General features: G+C 46.5%; 1 protein-coding gene across 1 annotated transcript in view; it reads right to left on the reverse strand.

Annotated features, from left to right (window-relative positions):
• Positions 1-12,360: 12,360 nt before the first annotated feature.
• NOVA2 (NOVA alternative splicing regulator 2) overlaps positions 12,361-17,800 on the reverse strand; it is a 33,832-nt gene continuing 28,392 nt past the window's right edge. The window contains exon 4 of the mRNA XM_054999614.1: positions 12,361-13,431. Within this exon, the coding sequence (XP_054855589.1) occupies positions 12,415-13,431 (1,017 nt within the window). The 3' untranslated portion in view covers positions 12,361-12,414. The remainder of the gene's footprint in view (positions 13,432-17,800) is intronic.

The raw sequence follows: 17,800 nt of genomic DNA on the forward strand, positions 1-17,800 counted from the left end.
TGCAACTCCAGGCAACTGCATGTATAAAATTCAAGCTTATTTATGGACAGGTTGTGATGCTAAGACCACGTAGAAGGAGTGGTTTGTGGAGGGGGGTCCGAGATGCCTTGCTTCCGGTGCTAGTGCAAGGTTGGTGCCCCTCATCCACAGATTCTCCCACACAGCAGTTGCACATGAGAATTGCCACACGCTATCTCATGGAAGAGGCCATGAATGGTGGGTCAACTTGGGGGATCCAAGCTGAAAATATTCGAGAGAGAGGTCGCTCTGGACAGAACATGAGAGAGGTTTTGGTGGCTTGATTCTTGGGTCCAGTAGCACCTTCAAAACCAACTAGATTTCTAGGGTATGAGCTTTTGAGAGTCAGAACTCCCTTAATCAGAAAAGCTCTGACTCTTGAAAGCGCATACTCTGGAAATCTAGTGGTTTTTTAAGGTGCTATGGCACCCGAATCTTGCGCTTATATTACAGACCAACACGGCGACCTACTTGAAACTGACTGTGCAAGGTGATGCCTAAGAATCTTCCTGCTGATAACTCAAAAGAGGTGAGGAGAATTGAGAACAGGCAAAAGCAAATACTTCAAAGAACGCATAATTATCTTATGGAACTTCCTGCCACAACATGTGCTGATGGCTGTTAGCTGATAGTATTTTGTTAAGAAGGGTATACACATCCAGGCGCCCAGCAGCAGTGAAGAATACAGGCTGATGACACAGAAGCTCTGGTTCACATCTTACGCCCACCACATGATCACAAGGTAGCCTATTCTCATAGCTTCCCATCCCACAAACCAATAGGGGAAATCCTCTCTGGCCTACCTTTTGGGGTTGTTGCAAACATCTCCGCCTCCAACCACCAATGAAGTGCTCTGAACTCTTAGGAAAAGCACAGTGTTGTGTGTTATTCTCATTCTTAGGGCTGTCCCCTCAGTTAAGAAATCTTGCCTCCTGGAGTATGTGCGCTCTCTCTCCCTTCTAAGAGTGCCAAGGATTGCGGTTTAGAACGAATCAGTCACAAGAGTTCTAATCCGTAGCTTGCTTAAATCTGGAGAAATCCACTAGGGGTAAACCAGAAGTTCTTAAGGCAACACCGTTCTTTCTTGGCTTCAAAGCTGTGTATATCACTGTCTTCGTAGGCAGCCGCCTGCCATTTTGGGAAGTGTTTGTATGAATGGAAATTAATGTTATTTTTAAAGATCTGCTGCTTGGTCAACGGAGGGGGGCAGGAGGGCATCTTTTTAATCCGTTAGAACAGATCCATCTGCCTTGTTATGTGGACAAGCATCGCAGCCATAACAAATGTTCTCAGTCATATACATAGGCGGGTGGGACTGTGGATAGGGTTGCCAGCTCCAGGTTGGGAAATTCCTGGAGATTGGGGGGGGGGGGTTTGAGCCTAGAGAGGGCAGGATTTGGGGAAGAGAGGAACCTCAGCAGGTTACAATCCCATAGAGTCCATCCTCCAAAGCAGCCATTTTCTCCAGGGTATCTGATCGCTACGGCCTGAAGATCAACTGTAATTCCTGGAGATCTTCAGCCACCACCTGGAGGCTGGCAACCCTAACTGTGGATGAGGGGAAGAGAACTTTCTTTGCATGCACAGGGTCTTCAATGTAGTCCCATTCAAAGATCTCAAGAGGCAGGAAGTAGAAAAGGCCTCCTTTAGGAGACAGAGTTTATACTACACACCCCCTTGCTATTCAGAGGCCTATCAGGGCCCCTCCCTTTCCTCCAGAAAAAAAACCTTGAGTTGTGGAGGGGAGAGCTTTATAGAAGGGTTTCTGTTCTGATAGTGGGGGGGGGGGGGGGTGGACCATCACAACCCTGCAAAGATGGTTGTGTGAAAACTACCAAAACCAAGTTGTACTTACTTGTAACAATTACAGTTGGGAAGCAGGGTTTCCCCATGAGCACTGAACATGAAAAAGAATCCTGTGTTACCTGAAAGCTGGCATTCATCATGGGGAGGATTCAAAGTAGCAGGTTCAGATGAAAGTATTTTACCTTATTTTTTGTGGGAAAAGGAAGTAAATGTATAAGATGAAAGGCCCACATAGATGATAATAATGATAATAATATAATAATAACATTCGATTTATATACTGCCCTTCAGGACAACTTAATGTCCACTCAGAGTGATTTACAAAGTGTGTTATTATTATCCTCACAACAATCACCCTGTGAGGTGGGTGGGGCTGAGAGAGCGCCTAGAAGCTATGACTGTCCCAAAGTCACCCAGCCGGCTTCAAGTGGAGGAGTGAGGAATCAAACCCGGTTCTCCAGATTAGAGTCCTTCTGCTCTTAACCACTACACCAAACTGGCTCTGTTCTCTTAAATGTATTCTGTGTGGGTCTTGGATAGCTGCTGTTACAAAGACATGTGAGGGATGAACACTTCCCAATAGAGTAGCCCGTTTTTCCTGAAGAGCCCAGTCACACGGCTGAGTGCCGGTGGCTGCTTCGAATCTGTTCTCACGTGACTCTAAAAGTTTGTCCTCAGTTCCTGCCCTTGTTTTGTTTTGGTTCATGCTGACTTCAGTCACATGGTGGGGCCGTAGTGCTGCTGGAAGTTAACGCTGAAGTACACAGTGCCATACTGACCCCTAGTGACAGAACATAGGCGTTACAACATTAAAAAAAGGGAAAGCACTCACATACTAGATAAGGCGTAAATTTCAACCAGAAATCCACCCCCTAATCCAGATATTCAAACTCACAGACTGGCCATAAATCCACCTCCAAATTACCCCACTTAGAATTTCAGGTGCTGTTTTCCACCTTCTCCCCCTTTTCCAAATCCCATTGCAGGGAAATTACAGGGGAAGAAAGGAGATCCCATCGCACAAGGGAGGACTTTCCTCAATTAACCCCCTTTCGTAATACTTAACCCTGTCCTTTCCTAATTTGTTTGCCAAATAATACTTTTTTGTTTTGTCTGAATTAAAATCAGGGGTCCTTTTAATTCAAAGCTATACCCATTTACTTTTGATGTGTGAAAGGAAAGAATAAGTAGTCCTTGGAGAAAGCAACCCTGCATGAGATACTAATCCGAATGGAAAGAGGTAAGCCCAGAGCAGTGACTCATGAAGAGATACAACAGAGAGCCTCAGAGGGAATTCTGCTGCATCTAAGCATTGGGAGTGATTGAGGCACAGCAGGACTGCTTTCCTCCAGTGGGGATTGAATGGAATACATCAAGGCCAGAGCATCGTTCAGAGACATAACCGAAGAGAGCCCTCTCTAAGGATGGGCCATCGGAACTCCAAGTAGCATATATCACAACACATCCTCTTATGGCACACACCTTGGAAATGGCTGACCTATCCTCAACAAACATAGGTTGGAAATTTGTAATTCACCCACTAAAATGTACCCTGTGCCCGGTAAAGGGACAAGGAAGGGGTGGAGGAGGGGAAAATGATGAGGCCAAGATGTAGCTTTCCCTGCGACACGATCCAGCGCCATTAGTAAAAATGAGTTAAGATTGTCGTGAAATGTAAAGAAAAAACGACAACGGAAGACGGAAGTGATGTCGTGAATGGACATTTATCATGACAGAAATGAGTTAATAGTATTAGCACTAAAAAAAAACGCTGACTCCACTGAGCACAAAATCAATACACAACTTTACACTAAACACACAAACCTACCAAGACATTCAGTTTTTTTTTTTGTTTTTGCTATGTAGCCATGGCAATGGAGTTGGTTACTTGGTTGCTGCTTTTTTTTTCTTTTTAACAATAAAAACATTTTTTCAATCATAACCCTCCTTGGTTTCACCTCCCCCTTTGGCACCACCCCCACGAGAATAAATAAGATTTCTGTTAAAGGCGAGGTTTGGATGGAGAACAAAAATCCAGAATGACTGGAGACCATTGCATAAAAGGTATCGGAGGTTTGCACAGATATAATACCAACACGAGGCTGCCTTCTACTGAGTCATACCAGCACTGGCTACTCTGGCTGGTCATGCTTATGTAGGGTCCCAGGTGGAGGATCCCTTGGGTGGAGTTGCTGGGACGGCATACCTGAACGTGGGACTGTATACCTGAAAGCATGTGCTGTATAACTTCCAGCTATGGTCTCTTGCTGCAAACGTAAGACCCTCCACTGCAGCCAAACCTGCTACTATCTTAGGCAAGGAGGAGGCTGAAAATGTTTAAGTTCTCTCATCCACTTGAGGATGTTTCACAATGACACCCACAATCATGGCATGGTGTTGTGGGATTTGATGCCACATGGATGCCCTGCCCTTCAAATCCTCAAGTTGCATTTGTCCAGCTCTGCAAATATTCACCTGCTTGCTTTTCTCTGCAAGCCAATGTTTCCTGGGAGTTGCTGAGTAGGAGCTCACAGCGACTCCTCTACTGCTCTATAACCCAATTACCTTCTTTACTGGGTGGAGGGAGCAATCCTTGCATGCAATCCACGCATGCTGTAGCAGAATAGTTAAGTGGTTGGGCTGTGAATCAGTACTCTGCTGGTTCGACTCCCACTCTTCCATGAGCTCAGTAGGTGGATCTGGGTAAGCCGCTCCTCTCAGCCCCAGCTCCCCAACTGGATTGCGGGGATAATAATAGCACTGACTTGGTCTACCACTCTCTAGAAGAGCGGTATATAGGCCCAGTTAATATTATTATGACCCCACACCATCCGCTTCAGTGGAATGCAACTCATTTCTGGTGACCTCTGCTTCTTCAAAGGACAGTGAGGTCTCTCCCTTATTTTAACTTCCTGATTCTGCGCATACTAAAAATGCAAGTTGGCTAAGCTGATCCTTTCTCTCTGTTTAGTGGCACAGGTTTTACTGGAGGAAGAGCATTCTATTGTATAACATCCTTTCTGTCTTGCTCACACTCACACACAGCTTGGGGTGGTACAATCCAGGAAAATTTTTTAGCATTGATTTTGCTGACAGTATAAAATGGCTCAAGGAAGACAAGAACCTTCCCTCCCTTCTCCTCTCCCAGCCTTCAGTTGCCATTCAAAAAGTTGATCTATTCTCTCCCCTAGCACAGCAAACCTCCGACACTTTTATACATCTATTTGTCTCCGATGTTCAAGAACACAAAATTGATGGGGCTCCCTCTCCCCTTCTCTTTGTCCCACCACCAACATGTTAAAACAGAAACAGAGTATTTACAATGAAGCGATGGAGGAGAAAACTTTTTTGTTCACAGTTAAAGGGAAAAAAGTGACATCAAATTGTCCCATTCAGTAGTCTAAACTGTAAGAATTTGACAGTCTGTTGCATTTTTTTCATTTCCTAATATTTATATATTTATATATATAATTTTTGTTTGTTTTGTAATATGGAAGATGAGGAAAAAATCCAAAAAACACAGGTTTGATGAACACAGAAGGAGGGAGGTTTTAAAGTTCGAAATGATGGAAAGGGTGAAGCCCAAAAGTTCAGAAGACGGGTTGAAACAAGATGACTGTTCCCGGCAGAGAGAGAATTCGAGATGGAATCCCCAATTCGGATGAAGCAAAAGTTGACTTCATTTTTTTTTTATTAATATTTTTTAAAAAACACATTTGAAAGGTGAGAGGTTGTGTCCCCTGAAAAAACAACACGCTAGAAATGTTCTTGATGCTGAGAAGGATGAAGGTGGATTTGGAAAAGCAGTCCAGAGGTAGCCAACCACTGTATAAAGAGTCCCACGCTGCTTTAGGTAAGTTTTTTTTAAATAATATATATATACTTATATATATATTTATAGATAGAACTTTGTGGTATGCGAACTTGTCAAAATGCTGGATGGAAGGATGCTCCAGAGAATGAGGTGCCCTGACACAAAATTAAAACAGCTTTTGAGGAGGGGGGGCGGGAGGGAAGGATGAGAGCTTGGCACTCCAAACTGGGATGCACGCACAAGTGGAGGAGAAGGTGTTACACCTGCAATATTCCCATTCAACCTTACCGTTGGCCTTTTCATTCTTTTTTTTTTAAACCCTGCCACCACCACACCCCTTCTTTGCACAGAATTACCTGGAAATTAAAACAAGAAATAAAATCAACAGTGATATGATAAATGTTGAGGGGGACAGTAAGTGGAGAGTAAATGATAACAAGACAGCTCTCCCTCCTACCCACCCCCATTGCTGCGTGTGATTCTGTTGAAATGTAAGTGGATATAAAAATTATGATATATACATATACATACTGGCTTGTCAGGACTTGGAATACGCATCTTTAGAGAAGAAGCTCCACTCTGATTTTTTCATTAGAGCACAGCCCCACTCCCACTTCACCCTCCCAAACTGTCTCTTGTTCCTTTGAATTTGGAAGGAGGCCACGTGCACCCACTCTCTCACACACCAGTTTGGCATGAGGCAGTGCCGGGAGTCATTCAAAGAGCAATTCCCCCAAAGGGCAGAAGAGGCTAGAGTTTCCCTTCAGGCCAAAGAGTGGACACCCATCAAGTCTAGTCTGGCCACCTCCACTGTAGACCCTCCCAAGAGCTTCTTAAAATTATTTAATTCATAAAAATCTAGCTCATATTTGGCACATTGAAAGCTTGCAAGTCCCAGCTCTCACCATGGCAGGTTTCACAACCATTCCCCTCAAGCACTGAGGGTGGGGTGGGATGAAGAGGGTGGGGGACCCAACACCCAAGTATGAATGATTGCTTTTAAAATTAAATGAAAATGGACTGGGAAGGGGGAGGAGTACAAGTAAATTCCAGTCGAGAGATCTGGTGGAGAGAGAGAGGAGGCAGTCGCAAACGGACCAAAACTTCAGAGAGTACATGTTGAGCTCCACAGTTCCCCATGCCTAGCACCCTGGTGTAGTGTATTGCCACTACAACCTCCTCTCGGGGCACTGTGGCTATCGCCAAGTTGTCAGAGCCTCTGGGACCATTGCTCAAGGAGGGATTCTTAAGATGGTCAGAGTTATGGGACTGCGAAGGTGCCCTTAACTCCCTATTAAGACTCCCATCCCAGCACATAAAGCAACAAAAGGTACTGAATGCCATCAAGCAAAAGTTAGTCTTGACAGCAAACCAAAGAATATCAGGGAGTAAGCCTACAGAAACAAACAAAGCCTAATTCCAAGGAGACAGATGTAGGCTTGGCATGCAACTCCACCAGATGGCAACGGGAAGGGGACTTAGATACGACTAACGTAACAGCACATGGATTTCAACTCGCTTTTGTTGGACTGTCCCCGTTGGATTGTCCAAGGAGGCAGATTTCCCCACCCCCACCCCCCACCCCCGGCTGGATGAAGGATATCAGACATGAGCAAGCGCTCTGAAATTGCCGGCCGTGAATCCACAGCACTGCAAGGTCTTCCTGTTCCAGACAGTCCTCTCTCCTCTTGCACCTTTTCTCCAAAATCAGGATATGCACCAAGTGGTAGATAATACGAGGTCAGAAACGACAGCTGCAAGACCTCCCCACCTCACCTCATTGCTCTTAAAGAGCACTTTTTTGTCCGATGAAAGAAAAAAACCCAACAAAATTAAATTGGACATTATTTTGCAAGCAGATCTCCACTATGTATGGAGTTGATATATAACAGGGCCCCCTAGTTACTGGTGCAAAAGATTTAGATCTCGTGCCTCCACCGACAACTATTCTACTGAGATTCTTATATGAGGCAGGAAGACCCCTCATAGGTCTCTCATTGTTTTAAAAAAAATGTCATTTTTTTTAAAAAGCCACTAAGGACCTGATTTCAGATCCACTAACAAGTTCTACACTTCACTTTTTTTTAAACTTTTGTTTTTAAATATCAAAACACTGCCCTCCCCTCCCCCACCCTTTCCCCCGACAACTCTCCCTTTAAAAATTTTTGTTAAATAGCTGCATGTTTTCTATAAATAATAGTTTGGCACTTCGAAAACGAAAACAAACAAACCAAAGAGAGTGCGTCTTTTTAAACAGGGTGCGTGTCCCATCATTTCCCCAAATGGTTCTGTAGAGAAGTCATTCTGGTTGGAGTAACCATCTTCATTCCAGTGCGGAGGGAAACGCGTGCCCTTGTTTTTGTGTTTTAGTTTTGCAAAAAGGGACAGGAGAAGAATGTTATGGATTTGTGTGGGGGTTAAGGGAATCAGTTTTGTGAAAGTGAGGCTAGGCAAGATGATGCCAACAAGCACAATGCATTGAGATAATCTTCTGTACAAGTCCTTGGGAAAGAAACCAGGCTGGGAAGAGTTCTCTTTCTTTTCAGTGGAGTTTGCATGTCGGCGGAGGGGGGAATGCGCAAGGAATCATTTTCTTCAGCTTCTCTTCCCATTTCCAGAGTGGTGCATGGGGAGAAGAAGAAGAAAGTTGGTTCAGGAAACCTTTACGAAAAGCATTCAACAAATTCATGGAGTCCTTCAACGGCTAGGGACTGCAGTGTTGCAGGAGCAAAAGAAGCAGGAAGCTGTGGGATGAAGTTCTGTCTGCAAAATTCAACTCCTTAAGAATTTCAGTTTTCTTTGTTTAAAAAAAGCTAAATTGCTAATACTTACAGTTCCCAAAATATTTTTGATGCGGGGTGGGCAATGAAGTAACTGAATTAGATTTCCATTTTGAAGGGGGCAGGGTTTCAGTAGTTTAGCGAAAGTGGAATAAGTTAAGCAAAATAAGCAAAACTCGGCAAATTCATCTTATCGGCATCATTTGTGCAGGTTCCTGTCACAGGATTTGGACTACCTTGGCACAGGTACCTAACATTTAAGTGCGCACAGCCGTGGTCTCTTCCCAAAGAAAAGGAATTCGAACAAAAGGAAGGCGCAGACCCACAGCCTGAGAATGAACTGCCAATTGCACGAGAAGGGGAGCTCTCTGGTCTCACCTTATGCACCCACGCTGTTTAAAAAGACGCAGACTAGAAGTTTGGCACAACACATTTCCTTTTGCTCTTCCTCACTGCCCGGGCAAAGCCTGATACGCAACACATGGGCGACACAGCAGCAATGTTTGTTCCTCATAAAAACCAGGAGGCCCAGAATCACAGCCAGTGTAAACGGAGGCCTTTGTCACTGGCAAGTCTCCCCCCCCACACCCGGCCGCCCCCCTTTTCACTTGCTGGGAAACCTTCTGTGGACAATATGCTGGCTGCAGCAGCTCTCCTCGCTCCGTAAAATCAGTGCAAGTTACTCGATAGATATTGCTTCCTTATTTTAATTATTTTTTAAAATAGTATATAAGTTTCACATTTGAGTTTTGCTTCCTAGTGGTTATAAAGTCTTATGTCCCTCCCTTCAAGCTAAGAAGGAAACAGAATTGAGACACAGGCTGCTAATAAGAGATGAAATCTTCCCCTCGATACATCCCAGACCCCCCCAACCACCCCTGCAAAGCCAGCCTGAGTGCTGGCCTCACCTGTCGGTAGTGGATCCAACTCATCTGGAGAGAACTTCCCCCGTCCATCCCCCCCCCACCCCCAGCCCCCCACCCACCCCGCCGATTTTAGGTTGTTCCGCCAGTGTCCACCCTCATGCTTCCAAAGAGTCAGGAGGGAACTGTTTCCCTCTAGTGGTAATAACAAAAAAAAATATTGCACAAATCCGCACCTTGCTGCTGGAGTAAAAAAGTTGGACATTTTAGCCACAGGAGAAAGGAGCTGCAAGTGTACTGGGAGACAATCAAGGGAGGGAACTGCACAAGAGGGTCTCCTGCCATGTCCCCACCTTCCTCCCCACCAAGATCTTGGAAACACACCCAGGTCTACACTCCTTTTGCCCCCCAACCCTACTGAGAACATCCTAGGCGAGACAAACGGGGAGATGCCCCCCAACTCAGCTCTTCCTAACAGAAATCTCTTGCCTCCAGCCCTACTGCAAACAAGCCAATACGCAACACACCAAAACATCTTAAAATAACAGCACCACTCTGGCTTGGCTCGCCCATAACGGCTGCAAGATGGCTCAGAGGGGCGTGGGCATCAACTGAAAGGAAGCAGTTTGTGGTGCCACAGGAAGCTGTACACTACATCACAGCGTGAGTCGGGAAACGAGGTAGACATCCACTTCACATTGGAGACCTTACTAAGGAAGCCATGCACCCTGGAACACGAAACAGCAGGCCACCAGCTGGAAACGCACGTCTCCCAACACAACCTAACTTTCAAGGGATCTCTTGGTCAAAAATGAGATGCCAACCAGCCTCTGACAATGCTATTCATTTGTTCAGACTGATGACAAACCTCGTTGTTTCATATTTCCAAGAAGGAAAAGCTGGAAGGAGGGGAAAAGACACTCTTATTAAAATGCAGGAACTTTCAAAAGCAGAGACGGCTAAACCCTCCGCAAGATTTCGAAGGTGTTGTTAGACCTGTATGTAAACATTGCAGGGAGATACCCTGATTTTCTTTTGTACCCCTTTAAGGGGAATGGGTGGGGCACAGTCACAGAAAGCCTTGCAAATACATCAGGATAAGAAAAGATTAGAACAACACAGAGCCCTGGACTGAACTGAAAGCTGCCATTTGGGTGGCAGGGCAGTCAGAGGGGGAAAGAGGGGGTCACTTTACCACCACCCCCTGCATTATAAGGATGCAGGCATCAGTTGCCACCCAAAAAGCAGGCATTCAGTTGGAAATGTGAATGCACAGGGAGTGCAGATATTCACAAGAGAGGAGGCCGTTATGGGAAAGAAGCTGCATCCCCGCTGTGTGACGGTCAGCATCAAAGGCCTTCTCACAGCTGTGGGTTGATAATACTGCTTGTTCATGCAAGGGTTTGGGGGGTACAGAGAGAAAGAAGGGGGGTCAAAGAGAAACCCCCAACTGAGCTGGGATTTCAAGAGCTGTTGGACTTGCAGTCCCTTGACTAAGGTACGACACCACAGCAGGAGCTAATACTGATAGTGGTGTGTGAATGCGCCCCCGTGCTTTCATTGCGTAGGGGTGTGTGTGCAACTTTAGTCAGCTTACTGGACATACCAGGTTGTGCTCCTGGAGAGGCAGGAAGCATGTGGAATAAGAAAATGGGTGTTTTCCTTTCCAGCTATGCCGCCCAGCTGAATTCAAAAAGGATAGCATGTCTTAATGACAAGGTATTATGAAAAGACATGGCTGGTTTAGAGACAACCTCTGAGAAACCAAGGAAAGCTTTCTTCCCACTGTTGAGAGCCAAACTGTATTATCGAGAGGCTATGCCACTTCTCAATGAGACGATCTCTCACCTGCAGGACGTTACGTTGAGAGACATTGGTGATGCAACAAGAAGCACCCCAATACGTCAGGAAACAAGCCACAACACATGGCTCTGTGTGAGAAAGTAGCTTACTACGTTACCAGAAGAAGCCTATACACCACATGAGAATCCCGAGTCTCTTCCCCTTCATGGGAAGCACCCCACTGCCCCGTTCTTGGACATGCATCACATTTCAGGAGACGTGATAGTTTTTCTAAACTCTCTGCCATCCTTGGTACCGCAAGAGAAGCCACCTAGCCATCTCAGAGCCCTGTTTCCAATCAAGTCACCACCAGCCCTTTCCAAAAATCCTCTGCTGTGGATATCATGATGACCCAGTCTCCTTGACATCTCTTCCAGCCACTTTTTTAGGTAGATCACAGGGCCATTCCTCGTCAATAACCCTTTGCTCCAAATACCTCACATATTTTTTTTACAGCAGGGCTAAGGAAGGATACACATCAGTAATCCCCGCCCCCCGAATGAAAATATGCATGGGTAAAGGGCAACCTCCCACCCCACCCATTTTCCCCGTTTCAGAGTCCATCCCCTCCTGCCTCAACTTTGTCTCAAAACGAGCACGGCTACCCTCCGGTAGACTACACTTTGCTTCAGTACGAGAAAACGTGTGGGTTCGATACACTACAGAGAAATGCCAATTTTAGGTTTCGAGGTCATGGGGAAGATGGCACTTGATGAATCACCATACCAGGATTCAAACCCAAATTGACTTCCCTCCCCCATGCATACGGAAACCCAGTCTGAGCACCTGTATCCCATAAAAGTTGGGGCGGGCATCGAGAGGGGACACACACACACCCCTGTTAGGAAATTCTGGACCTGATCTACACACAACAGTGCAGGGGAAGGGGAATTAAGAGGCAGACCCCCCCCCGCCCCTTCAAGATTGTTGATTCAGGAAATTAGAAATAAAGAGGGAAAGAAAGAGGATTTTTTCTTAAAAAATGATTTTTTTTCTATTAAAATCCATCAACTCAAAAAGAAAAGAAAATGTTGCCATATATATATACATATACAGATCGCACCATCGGCGAAATAAAGGTCCAGCAGAGGAAATGCTGAGCTGCTTCCCAACCAGAGGAGTGAGAAAGAGAGAGAGAGAGAAAGAGAGAGAGAGAGAGTGTGTGTGTGTGTGTTTGTGTGCAAGATGGACATTGGGGGGGGGGGCTGGTGTCAGGTAGGTTACAACTTGAATGATTTAAAGACTTGATTTGAATCCTACTCCTTCCCCCAGCTTTCTCTTCAGCCTTCTCTTATCCCACTTTCTGCGGGTTGGTCGCTCGAACTCCTTGCTCGTATGTTACTCGCTGGCTGATGAGATATTGGGCCGCTTGTGTGGCGGCTGGCGTGCCTGTAATGGTGACTTTACGGTTCCTAGTGCCTGGAATAAACTCCCCCTTTTTGGAAATCTGGATGCGGGCACCCGTCAGCTCTTGATACTCAACCAACGTCTTGCCTCCTTTCCCCAAAATGGCGCCCACTAGGTTCTCTGGCACTGCGATCTCCACCATATCTTTGGCGCTCTCCACAAGCTTTTCGGTGGCCAAGAAGGAGCTGGCCACCAGCGGGGAGGCCGTCCCCAGGTAGCCGTTGGCTGCTCCCGTGGCTGCAGCTAAAGAGCCCAAGGTGAAGGCTCCAACTGCACCGGCTGGCGTGGAGGTGCTGGTAGAAGCCTCGTTGGCGTAGGAAGCTAAGAGATTAGCAGCGGCAGCGGCGGCTGGGTTGGCACCAGCAGCTACAGCTGCCAGCACCCCAGAGGCAGCTGCTGAGTTGAGACCAAGCCCCAATGAACTGGTGTTGTATCCGTAGCTTGCCAAAGTGTTGAGAGCCGTGCTAATGGCTAAAAGGTCGCTCCCGGAGAAACCTGGCAGGGCGGCTGGGAAAGCCCCGACTCCAGCAAGACTGGTGTGGCCCAGCAAGCCTGAAGCGGTGGCCGCAGCCGCAGCCGCTGGCAGCACGTCCGTGGAATTAGCGTAGGGCGATCCTGTCGGGTTAGAGTTGGCCACAGGGCCCGTGATGTTGGCATAGCTAATGTTGAGGCAGCTGCTGCTCTGAGGATCTTCCTGGATCTTCTGGACAATGATGTCGACCGCCTTGTGGATCTGTTCGGGCTCTCCGCTGATGGTCACCACGCGTTCCTGGAGGTTGATGCCCTCGGGCTTCTGGCTCAGCTGCACCCAGGCCCCAGATTGTTCCATGATGGCCTTGACCGTGGCCCCGCCTTTGCCAATGATCAGCCCAGCCGTGCTGTTAGGAACAATCACCTTGGCCTGCATTGGAGGAAAATGAGAGGCGTGTGAGCCGAGAATCTGATTCACTCACGTTTCCATTCCTACCCCCACCAGAAGGCCCCCACCCCATGCATCACGGACTGTGAAGTGAGATTTGCCGAATGTCACAGGAAGCAGCCTATTCACTCCCAGGAGTAGATCCTCCCTCAAAGGGAGTGGCGGATCCCATGACTCTCCAAGGGCTGAGCTGCATCAGAAGGGACCAGCACAGTCTGACTGCCGCATCTGGTATTGAATTGGCCGGTCGGGTGGTACCCAATGCCCAGCGTAAAGGGCTTGCCCTGCAGAGATGGAGTACTGGAGTGGGCCCCCTAACCATACTATGGCTCTGTCAATCAAATCCATTCTCTCAAGTTGGTCCGCAGACCACCAGGCCACACGGCAGGAGCAGGAAGTAATCTCTGCACCGTGACAGGAAGCAGCATGCTACTTTACTGTGAGAAGTGTGAGATGGACAGAAAGGCCCATCGGAATTTGGAGAATCTTACCTTGCATTGGGGGGAAAATCAGAGCAAGTTCCTAGCCCTCACTGTTGAGTCAGTTCAGTTTTGAACGGCAAAGGCTGTGACTGAGGGATTTCTTTTTGCCGGACGCTATTTCCAAAGTGGTGGCCATGTTAGCCTCTTGTGGAAAGACCACATAGGAGTCTTGTGGCGCCTTAAAAACGAACAGCATTTTATTCCCGCATAAGCCTTTGTGGACTACAGCCTGCTTCATCAGAGGCAATAATGTCATCTCTGATGAACTGGACTGTAAACCATGAAAGTTTCTGCTTTAATAAATGCTGCTGGCTTTTAAGTCTCCTGTTTATCACAGAGAGGGTTCCTCGCTGTCCCTTCCTACAGACAAACTTCTAATTCCCCTGCCTGCCCTCAATCACACCTCCCCTCCCTTTGTAAAAGACATCCCACTATGACTGGGCAATCAGACGGAAGCGCCTACCCTCCTGAAGATTGGGGCCGGGGGGGGGGGGGAGGAGTTCCTTTCAGCACCACGGAGAGCAGCAGGCACCCTGCATCCGAGCCCCACGCTCTCCATCTCTGTTTCGGAAAGCCAGGCCAGGTTGCTCATGAGGCATTCCTACCACCTTCCACCCCAGCAGAGCTCCTGCAGAAGAGGCGTCCATCCAGCTTCTGCTGCAGCACGCCTGGGTTCCCCAGTGCCCTTGTGAACTGGGACCATTTGTGACAAATGGAGAGCCAGGCCTTCCATCCAAACCAGGGGAGAAACTGAGGCACACACATAAACTTAGGGAAGACAAAACTGCCTCCACTTGCAGCCAGGGCCACTTCTGCCAAAAAAAAGTTTTTTTTTAAAATCGGTGCTAATTACCACTGAATTTTATAGGCTGAGTAAAATCATGCAAAAAAAACACATTTGCTTGATGTCGTTTATTTTGCATGGTTTAATTCATGTTCGCTCTTTATATGCCGTCAAGTCGCCTCTGACCTATGGTGACCATATGAAGAAAGACCCCCTCCCCCCCCCCCCAAAATCCTATCATTAACACACTTGCTCAGAACTTGCAGACATGGCTTCTTTTATTGAGTCCGGACATCTTGTTTTACGTCTTCCTCTTTTCCTAGTATTATTGACTTTTACAGAGTATCTTGTCTTCTCATGATGTGACCAAAGTACGATAGCCTCAGTTTTGCCATTTTAGCTTCTAGAGAGAATTCAGGCTCGATGTGATCGAGTACCCATGTTTGTCTTTTTGGCCGTCTATGGTATCCGCAACTCTCCTCCAGCACCACATTTCAAATTAATCAATTTTATGGGGAGGGGCAAAAAAACCCTTCAGGGTGCCAAAGTCCTGCCCCTAGCCATAAGAAATCCTAATCAGTGACAAAATAAAAATAGCACTTCAAGACTAGGAAAATGCATCCCAGCATAAGCTGTTGTGAATCAGAACTCAGATGTGTAGGAATATAAAAACATCAGGCCTGTTTATTCAGCAACTGAAATCTTATTCACCCCAAGTTTCTGGGACTCTGCCCACCAGCTTTCAAGTGTACCTTCACAAGCGTGAAGAATAGAAATTTGATTTTAAAATAGTGAAAAGCAGCTAGCTGTTCTTAGGAAGTTGGATTCCACATTGTGAAATTGTTCTGTACTTATGAAGAATGCTTTGCTTACAGCATCCTATTAGCAGAATAAAGCACATGCGTGTGTGTGTGTAAACTATAATCTTAATTTTTGATTTTTGTAGGGTCCTTCTTCAAGGCAGAGGGTTTGAACTAGATTTTCTTTGACATTCACTCTCCCATGTGATTCTATGTTTCCATGAGCTGAAGAGAATGGGAGGAATGGATGTGTGTGTGAAACAGTAGGTACGAAGAGAGGCAGCTTCAGGGACTCCTCCAACCAGCCTACCCTTTATGTAACCACAGAGAAAGAGAGAGCTGTCCAGATTTAGCAAGGAAATGCTCTTATGTAATCAAGTCACAGACGTCCCCTGAAATCCACTGCCTCAGTGGGCCAGCCGACAACAATGGGGATGGATTAGAGGGGAGGGAGAGAAGGAGAGGGGAGGCAGTGCCCCTCTTTTGGCAGAAAGGTGCAGCAATCCTGCTTAGAAAGCCCTGTAATCTGAGAATTAGCCATCTCTTCCAGGCAGGCAGAGTTCCACACGAACTCTGAAGTGGCTCTCATTAACAGCTTCTTTGTTCCAAGACTGCGTGAGCCCATTTCTGTCCCATCCTAGTTGGCGTCCTGGTGACTTTAAACCCAGCACCTCGCCTTGCTGTGATGTCCTTCACATTAGCAATAGCCATTTGGAAAAACACTTCACTCCCGCCCCCCCGCCCCCCATCCCAGAATTGCCTTCCTCCACCTCTATTCCTATCAGGGCTTTACCTCTCTCTCCTCACCCCACCACCCATATCAATTGTTGCATGTTCACCTACTCACCAGCCTTGGCCAACCCCCAACCCCCCAAATCTTATTGTTCTGATTTTGTAAAATACATTCGTAAAATATCTCAGGTTGTAGACTCTTACAGAGACCGATTACGCCTCTCAGCAAAATTAGCCAGGCCAATGAGGGAGCCTGCATGCTGCTGATTAAAGGACACTTATGCCGGCGCCCAGAAATTCTAGCCTGCCCATTTCAAGGACTGGAGCAAGCCGCAACGCTCCAATTAAATAAACAAATATTCATCAATACAAAAAATGACTACATTAAAATAAAAACACTCCCAGTCCCTTAGTCTTGGTCGTTAAAATCACCCTTTGCATTGACTCGGCTTTTGCCTTTATCTGCAGCTTGAGAGAGAGAGAGAGAGAGAGAGAGACAAATCCAAGCAATGAATCTCTCGCTCTATTTATCTAACCAATATATATCCTGCCTCTCCAAGGAGTTGCCTGAGGTGGCGTAAGATAGTACCCATTAAAATAAGGGTTTCATTAAAAAATGCAAGGCTCTTCAATCTTAAAATCAGCATCATAATTAATGAATAAATTAATTATAATGATGAAACCCAGGAGAAGATTGCCAGCCCCACACATACACACAAAAGCCTCCCAAGGCATGAGAAAATAAAATAATTTTGACACGGCACCTAAAGTAATACAGCACAGGCACCACTTTCACCTTCCAAAACGGGTGCCACAACTGAGAAGTCTCCGGTCTCCAGTTGCCTGATCTCTGGGGCAGTGGGGCTTCCAGATGATCTCCGTGGGTGGGTAGATCCCCACAGGAGGAGGCGGTCATTCGGGCGCCCTGCCTCTACGCTGTTTAGCACTCTGTAGGAGTTTGGAAACAGGCTGGAGGCCAGTGCACCGTCTTTAGTACTGGTGTGATCAGTTCACTGTGCGAACCCCAGTTAGCTGCAGTTACTGAGTGTTTTTCAAAAGCAGTCCCACATATAATGTGCTATTGTAATCTAACCTAGATATTATCAAAGCATGGATAACGGTGGCCAGGTCATCCTTTTGCAAGGAAAGGGGTTGAGCTAGAGTCTCAGCTGACTGTGGACACTTTATCTTCATGCTTGAAAAAGCTTTGTCTGCTAGGCTACATTTCTCCATCTGTGCCATCTGTTAAAGACACAGGGCTGGGGGTGGGGAGTGGAATAGCAACCTTGTTTGCAGAGACCCTGGAAAACGGCAGAAGTTGAGAAAGGAGGGTGAATGGATGGATGTGGGAACTACCTTTACAAGGGTGTTACTGAAGTCTTTCCAAGTCAGTTGGGATCGGAACTGAAAATGAGGTTTCACATGGTATTTAATACACTATATCTCTCTATTAAAGCCAGCGATGCTCACTATATGTTTATTTGGAAATAAAACCCATTCAACAAAGGTCTGCTTCTCCCTTGCAATTTTCTTTTTGTTCCTTTGTTTTAAAA

The sequence above is a fragment of the Eublepharis macularius genome, chromosome 15, assembly GCF_028583425.1.
Source record: "Eublepharis macularius isolate TG4126 chromosome 15, MPM_Emac_v1.0, whole genome shotgun sequence".
In the NCBI taxonomy this organism is placed as follows: domain Eukaryota; kingdom Metazoa; phylum Chordata; class Lepidosauria; order Squamata; family Eublepharidae; genus Eublepharis; species Eublepharis macularius.